General features: G+C 40.9%; 1 protein-coding gene across 6 annotated transcripts in view; it reads left to right on the plus strand.

Annotated features, from left to right (window-relative positions):
- GLI3 (GLI family zinc finger 3) overlaps positions 1 to 11339 on the plus strand; it is a 217826-nt gene that overhangs the window by 198758 nt on the left and 7729 nt on the right. For all 6 annotated transcript variants that reach the window (XM_080582212.1, XM_080582209.1, XM_080582211.1 and 3 more), the window contains 4 exons: positions 3694 to 3843; positions 4440 to 4604; positions 7305 to 7595; positions 10848 to 11175. In XM_080582212.1, the coding sequence (XP_080438338.1) occupies positions 3694 to 3843; positions 4440 to 4604; positions 7305 to 7595; positions 10848 to 11175 (934 nt within the window). The remainder of the gene's footprint in view (positions 1 to 3693; positions 3844 to 4439; positions 4605 to 7304; positions 7596 to 10847; positions 11176 to 11339) is intronic.

An 11339-nucleotide genomic window follows, 5' to 3' on the forward strand; every position in this document is an offset into this window, starting at 1 on the left:
CAAGATCAGCCTTAATTTCAATAAATCTGTTGGCTTTTTCTTGCTCTGGAATTGAAATCCATCTCAGAGCTTCCTTCTTCAAAGCCAGGGCACTCTAAAACCAAAATCAGTGTAGAGGTCAGCTTCTTCTGTTCACCTTGAAGCCAAATGTTAATAGCAGCGTTCTTTAAAGAAAAACAGCTAGGACAGACTGAGGTTTGGTAAAAAGCATTGAAATGGCATGAAAGTGCCTGGAATTCTGCAAATGATCCCTGTTTAGCAGCTTTTTAGAGCTGTATGCAGTGGGATATAGCTAGTAGAATACCAGCCTTTAGCAGGGCTTTTTTTTTTTTTTTTCAGGTCAGAAATTCTTAATAGTTCTGAGCTGGTGCTTCAGAGCCTTATGTTAGCAAGCCTGACACTAGGAAGTAATATCGTTGGCTTTCATGCGCCTATTTACTGTCATAAGGATTACCAACGTAAGTAAAACTTGCAGGTTTGGGTCTACAAAATTAAAAGAAAAGCCTTTTCAAACCCTGAAACTGCATCAAAATTCAATTTTACCAAGAAAAAAAATCCTTCTGATCTAGTCCCTGGAATGTGACATTTCATGGGTGTAATAAGGTTACAAACAGATTATAAATTGAAACCCTATAAATCCTTATTGTACTGTACCAAAGCTTCTGCTTTGCATAATACTCTTATTCCTGACTGTTCTTTGTTTTACAAGCTCAAAACTATTCATTCCCTCTCATAATAGAGAACTGGGGAGTCAAAAACACCATGCAAAATCCAAAGGTAATTATCTGAGTCAAAGAACCTGAATGCCAGAGTCACAAACTTCTGAACTTTTCTAATTGCTGTTGTTTGCACAGGGAGACCTCCCCCTTCCTTTAAATGTGTTTTAAATATTGAGCATTTTTTTCTGCCAGATTACAATCAAAAAAAAATAAATCCCAGTATTGTAGATTTAGTACCTGTTTTATTGGTATAGTACTTACTAGGTGTCCATAGTAGATGGCTGATCAGTTTTCCAATCACACCTTGGTTGTGCGAGGGCATTTGAATGTGGCCCTACGCAGTCAGGGTAACAAAGGCAGGGAGCCTCATTACCTGAGAACACTGCTGAGTTCTGCTGTTGTCCTCTTACTTGTGCTCATTTCATGTGTAGCAAGGGTCTTCTTCCAGACCAGCCTTCCGCTATTCAGGCACTTTTGTATGTCTGCTAAAACATTGCCCCTCTGCTAAAACATTGCCCCTCTGCTAAAACATTGCCCCTCTGCGAAAAGCAATTGAGAGGTTTGGTCAGACAAAAAGGCAGCTGAGGTCATGTGAGAGCTAAAGAAATTACCCAGATTAGTAGATGATGTAATGAGCTCATTTCTTCTAGACTTTACCTGAAGATGAGGATCCTCAGAGGAGTTAAATGAGAACAAGATGGCTTTGCAGGCAAGCTCTCAGAGGCCTCTTGGAGCATCAATGCAGTGAGCAGAAACAGTGCAAAGAGGGGTTTGATTGTAGCAAGAGTAGAGGGAACAGGAAAGGAATGACAAGGTGAGAGAGCAGAGCAGGTGACTATGGAGTGACACAGTTACACAGTGAAGTGAAGGTGATCACAAGATGCTTGACAGATGAGACAGTGCAGTGATGTACAGAGGTGGATGATTTAGTCATGATCCTGGGCGAGCTTTTTCAGCAGCTGCAGTGAGCCTGGACAGGAGAAGGGATGAGGAAAGGAGCAGTTTGCCCATGAGAAGGGACAGATTTAAAGGATGCTCACACTGAGAAAGGCTAGATTTCTGGAGACAAGGTGCAAGCTCATTTGGAGTGACAAAAAGTGTCCTATAGAGAATGTCTCTGAAAGAGCATCCACAGTGTGCAAGTGTCCACCCAGGACAGTGAGGGTAAAGAGGACTGCTGTTGTGAACTGATGGAACCAGTCTTGAAGATTTTGTATCAAATAGAAAGACTTGTCTCATCCACCCAATTTTATATTATATACCTCTTAGCCATGTAGGTTTAACCAAATAGCTCACAGTCTGTAGTATTTACAGGAAGATGTGGCCAAGAATTACTTCAATGTATTAAGTTTTGTCCCTTTACTTCTTTTTCTTTCAAGAAAGAAGAGCACACATTAACCTCATCGTAGTGTTCTGATTCTGTTTCACAATGCTGGGCATCTGTACGCTTTTGGTACAGGCATGCATAATGCAAAGGGACTACAGAGATAGGCCCTTGAAACATAAACCCCTGCAGATTACATGCTGTACTTTGTCCAGCACATCTGTTCTGTTCATACACTCTGTGCACCATCAGAAACTTTAAGAAATAACAATAAAGTTTCAGAAAGAGAAAAGAGCAGTCATCTTTTACAGGCAACGCACATGTGTTTGCCATGGGGATGCTGTATAATTCCAAACATAAGTGATTTTATTTGGTTTTCTGATTGTTTTCAGGACCTTAGAAAAGATTGGGATTACCTTTCTTTGTATTCCAGTATGAACTACTGAGTTTCTGTATGGCTGGCTTTTTCTGTGAGCTACTTATGGAGCAGATACTGATTTCATCTCTGTGCTACGATCATGTATAAAACTCTGGAAGGAGCTTTTCTCATATTCTAATGGAAATAATCGCATTTGCTGAGAAATGCAGCCATCTAGTGGCACAGCTAAAATGTTGTGGTAGAAAGCACAGCAATGGTGAAGTCTCTGAGGCAGGGTTTCTCAAAGAGAGTCCAGGAGGATGAGTCAGGTAGCTCCTGTTGAAATTCCAGCCTTTGTGCACCTTTGAAAGTCCTGCTGTAGGATGCTTTTGTTGTTTTCTGAAGTTGTGCAAAAAAAATTTAAACACTTAAACCTTAATAACTTGAGGCTGGCCTTTGTTCACCCATCTGTTTCTGCTCAGAAACTCAATCAGCGAGAATTAAATCTGTATTTAAATACTCTGCCAAACTGGATCATGATGAAGGTAACAGAGCAAGCTACTTTTCTGAAAAGGTGCACGGCCTTGGCCTGACTCTGGATCTGCTCACATAGATTACACTGACCACAAACATGACACGTGCATGAGTGTCAGCAGGCCCAGGGTAGTTGTTGTTCTCAGAGGCTTTCAGGTAGGCCATGCTTCACAATGGCAAAAGCTGGCTCGATGGATGCTTCTGTGCTCAGAGTTTTCAGTTACTAGACTACTTAGGGGTTTGTTTTCCCCACCACAATCTATACACTAAGCCAATACTGAAAGAAAACAGGTAATAAGGGAGTGAGTTAGAAGATTTGATGGAAACTTGGTTTAACAATGGTGTTGATTCTTGAGGTTGGAGGACGTCTTTTTAAAGGCTTGATTTTGTAAGCCTTGTTTGTGTTGAGTGGCACTTAGGGCTTCCCTCATCCAAGAAACCATTACTCAATGTGAATCATGTAAGTGGTGCTGTGCATGAGATTATCCAGGACCCATTTAACAGCCTGTATTCCTGAGGCCTGATCCCAAGCCTGTTGACGTCAGTAGAAATGAATTCATGGGCCTTAGTGGACTTCCAGTGTGATGTGTAATTTAAACCCTGTGTTCTCTTTGGAGTACAGGCAATCTTATTTTTTTGGCACCTCAAGATCTCAGTTCACACCTGAGCCTGTGGTGATCTTTCAATATAAGTTAACAGTAAGGCTGATGATGAAGTTACATTTCTATTAATCTGTGATCTTGCTTCTACCTGAACAGCATATAAATAATGACCATATACATGGTGAGAAGAAAGAGTTTGTGTGCCGATGGCTGGACTGTTCCCGGGAGCAGAAACCATTCAAAGCCCAGTATATGCTGGTGGTCCACATGAGGAGACATACAGGGGAAAAGCCACACAAATGCACTGTGAGTAAAGGGCTCCGGGCTTTGACAGGGGAGCTGAGGCTATACAGGGAGCAGAACAGCACAGATGCTGCATGTCCTGACCTCTTGTCCACCAGGCATCTACTGGGGAAGAGATTGCCATGTCTGCTTTGTTATTCAGCTGGCCCAGATGATAAGAAGTTTAGGAGAGGGGACTCACTGGATAATTTGGCCCATTCCTCAGATTTAAAGAGCAAAAAAGCCCCAGGGGGCAATATTACACAGGGCTCAATTTGCTTAATTATTTAAAAGCACTTTCTCTTACAAAGCTACATCTGGGTATTATTGCTGGCCACCAGTCTCCTAGTGATTTTGCAGTGGATTTTTGTCTTACATGAAGTATGCAAATACTGTTCTCTCCTGTAAGAGAAGATTTACATAGTGCTGGAGGCATTTTAACTTGAGATGTGATGGATTTTGCAGGGGTAAAATTAAAATCCAACAAATCAAAACAAAACTAAATTGCGCAAGTTATGAAGGCTTGGAAAGTTTCTAAACCTTTATAGGTCAGCTTTTACCATTTCTTGCAAGTCCAAATATTAAAATTAATCCAGACTTGTCTTACTTCTTGTGTGCAGTTTGAAGGGTGTACGAAGGCCTACTCCAGACTAGAAAACTTGAAAACACACTTGAGATCTCACACTGGAGAGAAACCATATGTGTGTGAACACGAAGGCTGCAACAAAGCCTTCTCCAATGCATCCGACAGGGCCAAGCACCAAAACAGGACTCATTCCAATGAGGTAAGTAAACACTACTTCCAAAAAAAAAAAATAAAAAAATCCTGAGTCAAAAAGACCTGCAATGTAGTCATAGCAATTTATTACAGAGGACAGACATAGAAATCTCAGCAACTTGAAGGGGATAAGTCTAGATAGCTCTTACCAGCACAATCATCTTAGTGTCATATGGATCTGAAGAATCTATAGGTCATTTTATTAAGTGTGAGGGAATGGAGGGTGGAAGGGGGGGTGTCTAATGGAAGTATGTGTGTTAACCAGGGAAGGGTTCGAACTGACATGCTGCGATCATTTTTCCCTCTGGAGCTGTCTGGGCTCATTCAGCCCCTAGAGTGGGTCCTCTTGCCTTGTTGTGTGCTGACATCTGGTGGCTGTCGAGCCACAGCTCTTGCTTGGGGAGGAAAGGAGCTGCAGCCTCTTGCACTCCTCACCACCTCCAGCAGAGCTGGAGCAAAGACTGCCCAGCCAGGCTCTGCAGCATCTTGCAATGTCCTTTGCAGCAGCTGCTGACAGGTACAGAGAAGCCTTCAGAGGCTGGAAAATTTGGGTTGCCATAGAAGTTCTGAGTTATGCGTTTTTCCTCTTCCCTGGGCTATTTCACTCTTTCTTTCTATTCTGAAAAGACCTCACAGAGCAGGGATGCAGTGGAGGGAATTTGTTCTTTTCCAAAGAAACTCACTGTGGCAGTCACAGCCATCTCACAAACTTTCACTGTAACACCTCTGTGTGTTTCCTGTTAGTGCTGACCCCTTTTCACGAGTCGCACTGTCTTCATGCTTTGTCCCTGTTTCTGTTGCCCCATTTCACATTACACAGGTTACATCATCTTAATCTCACATCTTGGGGGAGTTCAGTCTCTGCTGCTTGACCTGTCCCCTACTATGCTTTCACCTTCAGTCTGAATCAGAAAGCTCTAGCAGGGCAGGACATACCTGCATGCTGACTGTATGGTTCTGAAACCATACCAGCTGCATTCATGTCCATGAGAAAATCCTTCTCTAGCTTTCTGTTGGGCCTGTCATGAATGCGCTGGCAGAATCAAGGTGCACTGTTAAATCCCATCGTCCCTGCAGCATCCCTTGAGTCACAAGGAAAGCAGAGAGCATTGCACATACCTGAATTTGCCCTGTCCTTAAAGCATGTGGCCTCAGCAGCCCAACTAACAACTACACTGAAGCCCAGCAGCTACTTTATGTATTATCACCAATATAGAAAATACAGAAGGATGTTCACCAAAGTCTTGCCCATAGCTGACTTTCATTTCGTTCACTGTCTGAACCAATCTGTTTGTTGTCTAACAGCAGTTGATGAATAAGATCCTCACAGACTTGCAGACATGCTGCCTGTTGTTTCAAGATCAGAATTTCATGTCAAGCAGTAAGTCACCAAGAAAGGTTACCTATTGCACATCATTTTTGGTAGGTGCAGCAGCAAGGACGATTGAAAAATTCCCTTCACTGTTACTGGGCTAACATCTTAGGCAATGTATACTGATGTAGGGTCTGCCATGAATGCCACTGGAAAGCATAGACCCCATTCATCACTTCCTCACAGTCGTATTTTGATTGTAAGTAACCTATAAGGAGTTATAAAAGCAGCTCAGATATCTTGATGAGGATCTGTCATAGCCATAAGAGAGCTAGCTGATGTACGCTTCCATAGCATCTTGAGAAAACCTGCCTCAGTAGCTCAGCATCAACTTCACATTGCTAACAATTGACATTTTTGCTCCCATTCAGGTCAATGGGAGTTTTTTTCCACTGACGTCAGTGGAAGCAGGCTCAGGCCATAGATAGCTATTAAGAAGTCACATTTGTCAAAGTCTCCCTAGTGCCATGTATAAACAGACAGAAAACCCCTTTAAGGAACTCTGCATGAGGATCTCTTTTTCTTGAGGGTTAGTGTAAATAAGACTAAAAATAGTAGTTTCTTGGAAACAATTCAGTAATAAAAGTGAGTGAATGATACTTTGTTTCCCGAGGCAATTAGAGTGTTTAGGAAGGGCTCAACTCTTCCTTTCTAATCCTCTCATAATATAAGAACAAAGAAAGTCTTGGTGAGATTACAAGACAGTACATTTACTTTTCTCCACATTGCTTATTGAAAAAGAGAAATTCATAGACAAAGGAAGCTAGTTTTAAATAAAGTGAGTGATTAGTTATGCTAGTAGCAATAATATTACTGTTGAATATATTGCTGCAGTGTGAAAATGCTTGTGGAATTGAGTCCTGTGCTTTGACATTTAAACTAGTGATCTGAAGGGGCCAAGAGAGGAATTCTTCCTCAGATACTCCTGCCTGAACAAATGTACCAACATGTTCTGAAGGGGATTGTTTGCCTCTGTGTACTGCAAACAGGATATTGAACTGCTGAGAGCAATGGACAGGATTCAAAGTTGGGCCAGTCTTCATAAATCCATAAATTGCCATAGCTCTCTTGGCTCTGCTGCTGTGATAAGTCAAAGCTGTGCCAGTTATATCATGTGAGGTTCTGCCCTCTGTAAGCTATGCAGCATTAATAAGTACCTTCCAAAGCAGGGGGAATTAATAGGTTTGACTAGATGCAGTCACTCTAGAGACCATAAATTAGATAACAAATTCACTGTGAAAGTGTAGAACTGTAGCACCAGCTGTGCTCCGAGGAGTTCTTCAGGAGTCCCATATGGAATTAAATCTAATTTAAGTGTTTTTCCTGGCTTGGCAGAAACCGTATGTTTGCAAGATCCCAGGCTGCACAAAGCGCTACACAGACCCCAGTTCTCTCCGGAAACACGTGAAGACCGTGCATGGCCCGGAGGCACATGTCACCAAGAAGCAGCGGGGAGATATCCACCCGAGGCCTCCGCCACCCAGAGACCCAGGCAGCCACTCTCAGACACGATCACCGGGCCAGCAGACTCAGGGTGCAATTGGTGAGCAGAAGGACCTCAGCAACACTACCTCAAAGCGCGAAGAATGCCTCCAAGTGAAAGCGGTCAAGGCAGAAAAACCAATGGTATGCAATACACCGTGCCATTCCCTTTGTCCTTTCTCTCTTTGTAACAGCTTAATAATCCCTTTATGAAATGCTCAAACCCATAAACTGTAGTTCACAAGGTTGGGTTTTGTGAGGTTTTCTTTTTCGTTTACATTGTAAAATGTTTTTAAAGCCTAAGAAATAGCAAATAAAAAGATTACATCTAGTCTGTGCAATATGCAGTAAGTGCAGTGCTGGCAACTCTCACAATAATTGTTTCTCTTAAAACTCCATCTTCTGGAATCAGCATATTATGAGAAAATCATAGCTTTCATTTTAAAAAGGCAGTTTTTTTCCACTCTCCTGTTTACAGAAGAAAGTTAGAGAATGTGAATCCTGCAGGCTCAAAACGAGAGCGCAAATAAAACTCAGTTCAAAATACTACAAAGATAATGTTGACCATGGTAACTATGGAGAACCTGGAGAAAGAATCGGATTTTAGGGGCTTGAGGTTGTCAAGTCTAACAAACTGTATCAAACTGAAACAGGATAAGGTGAATTTCTTTAACAGCAGGAAGAGATATTTTGATAATATTTGATCCTATTATGATGTGACCTCTTATGTTAATGTGATATTTAATCTAACTTGACCAAATTAGTCTAATTTAAGTAAATTAAGCTGAATTAGTCGAATTAGCTGAATGTCGAAAGGACCATATTGCTCTTCTTAGAGCTTCTGGGTAATATTTATTGCATTTTCTGACATGCTATATTAAATTAAGAAGTTCTTCTTTCATCTGCCTGCATTTCGTGGGCCATCCTGTCCACAACGGTTAAAACTATTAAAGGCAGTCCCTCCATCCTTTTCCATATCTGGGTCTACAATTCATCTGGATCAACCCTTGGGCACTACAACTATGAGCCCTCCAAAAGCTGCTCATATGGTTAATCTTCATGCTGTAATTCAAAATGATTACTCACTGAAATACAAGTTACTGCTATATTGTGCCTAAGGCTTATGCCCGAACTGTGGAATATTAATCCTGAACTCATAAACTTCCAAGGGCCCAGAGTTAACTCCCTGTGAAGTCCAAAGGAGATCCTCTGCCGTCTTTGGTGATAGTTACCTTAGATTACAAAGGAACAAAACCCATTCACCTCTTGCCTAGTTACCTAAATCCATAGCGTTATTGAGGTATGTTGAGCTGTTGAATGTAGATGGTTTCAGTATGAATAAAACTCGCAGGAGAGGGATATTAATTCTAATTGCTTGCATAGTATTAGATATTTCTCACTGAAAAGTATCTTCTAAAAACAATTCTGTTTCCTGTTTTTACTGCATGCATGAATTGAGATATGCTTTCTGTTTTTTAACTAATCCGATGTCTTTTCTGCCTAATGCTCTTAAATGTCTTGTTCTAACTTCCTAAGGACAGTGGGTAATAAGGTGAGGGCATTTTAACTTTTCTGCTGTTTTTCTTATTGCAACATTATTTATGTCTTTATTTTAGCCTTCTGCCTGTTGTCCAATCATTCTTTTATTTAGTAATGTGCAATCCATCAAACTCATTCCCAAATGTAATGTGCTGTGAGCATTTTGCAACACTTGACATGTGAAAAATCTGGCTTATATTGGTGAAATGTCTTCAGAAATGTCTTTGAACCTTCCCCTCTAGATGAAATTGTTTTTTTTTCCTGTTGCACACCTAGAAGTATATGTTTCCCATAATGCTGTTCTTACTTCTGTAACCTACCTCACTGTGATCTTGACATGTGGCTACAAGAACAAGCTTCTAACCATTAGTGCTCTTCTTCCATATGGCACAGAGCTATTGTCTAGAAGCGTAAGCTCTCTTCTGTGTAATAACAGTTGCTTCTATTCTTGTCACCAAATCTGCCATGGCCAGTATTTGGAAATCAACTTGCTCAGTGTGGCCTCGTAAATTCTAAGTATCATCGTTCAAGTTAGAAATAATAAAATAGTTATTGCATCTGAATGGACTCCTCAGGGGCATATGAAGCTAGAGTATTGCCATGCCTCTCTGTCTTCATTCACTGATGTTAAAAGTGAGAGCTGTCACTGCTACCTTAGAAATGCTAGCTAGCATTTCTTGGTAAGAATGTGCATAAAAATCACAGGCTGGCCAAAAAAAAAAACACAAAACAAGCAAACAAACAAACAAACAAAAAGAAACAAGCAGAAAAATGTGAAATAATTACATGAAGCTGTTCTTGGGAGCGAAATAATACTGAATGCACAGATTTGTGGTCACAGTGATACAAGTTACAGTAAGATACCGCTTCCAGAGACTTCTGTCTGTCTTGCTGTCTGTTTTGTTTGTCAGTCTATCTGTCTGAGTATTTCAGTTTGTTAGAGGAATTTTCCCATTCTTTTACAAGAACCTTATGAGTATAAAAAATAAATCAAGCTTGTACTTCCCCAAGAATCCTTCTACATCAGCAGGGAACACTGTTAAGAAAGAAGAAACTATTGCAGCAGATTTATATTCCCATAGATAGCAGGCTGTACTGTGTACTTAGAAGATTACTGAAATTCTGATAAAACAAAGGATTTGATTCTGTGGATCATCACCTTCTTGATACAGGGCAGAGATGAAATAATTTAGAGCATGCTGCTAGGGTCCTTCAGGATGCTGATAATATGATACAGTATTTTTGCACTGATGCTCTGTCCCTGTTTTATTACACGCCAACATTTCTGGCCAACCACTGCTTGTAACAATGAGCCTTAAGCTTGGAAAATACTTATGTTCTTTAGCCACAAGTCTAATTAAAAAAAAAAAAGGCAAAAAAACAAATTCCAGTGCTGTTGGAATCTTGTTTGTTTGTTTTCTGCAAGCCTAGCTTTGTAAATTAGACCTCATAACATGGCTGAATTATGATCTGGTTTATTGACCTGCAGTTTCCATTGGGAACAGTGCATACCCAAAATATGAGTATGAATACATGCATGCTTATGAATGGTATGAAGTGATATAATTCCCAATTATGGGAATAACTGACATAAATGGCTCATGTAGATATAATATATACTGTCAGCAAGATAGTAAAGTAGATTTTAGTCTCGAGTTTTGCAATAGCATTCATTGCAGTTAAAGTCAATATTATAGAAAGCTTCCTAATGAATGATAGTTGTCATCATTTAATGTTAAACTTTTCTTTACATCTGGTATTCTTTGGCTCCATTTAGATACACATTTGTTGCAAGTACCCTGTTAACATTGTCTGCTTAATCCTCACGTTCTTGTGTTTCTTCTTGCACTCCAACAGACATCTCAGCCAAGCCCTGGTGGTCAGTCTACATGCAGCAGCGAACAGTCCCCCATCAGCAACTATTCCAACAATGGGATCGAGCTTACTCTGACCGGTGGCGGTAGTGTAGGAGACCTCAGCGTCATCGATGAAACCCCAATCATGGACTCTACCATTTCCACAGCCACCACAGCACTTGGCTTACAGGCCAGGAGGAATATGACAGGGACCAAATGGATGGAGCAAGTGAAATTCGAAAGGTTGAAACAAGTTAATGGAGTGCTTCCAAGACTGAACCCCGTTCCACCTTCCAAAGCCCCGACCTTGCCACCTCTCATAGGAAATGGTGAGATGCATGTAACAGGAGCGATAACTCTTTTTGACCTTAAATTCCTTGGTTGCTATCTCAATCTTGCAGCCTTTGTAAAAGACTAGCACAGTTAATGAAATTCAGAAGCTGTGAGAATAGTCCGTAAATTGATCACTTTTTGTTTATCCCCTTGTTACAAG

This window comes from Anser brachyrhynchus, assembly GCF_964034855.1.
Source record: "Anser brachyrhynchus genome assembly, chromosome: 2".
Taxonomy (NCBI): Eukaryota; Metazoa; Chordata; class Aves; order Anseriformes; family Anatidae; genus Anser; species Anser brachyrhynchus.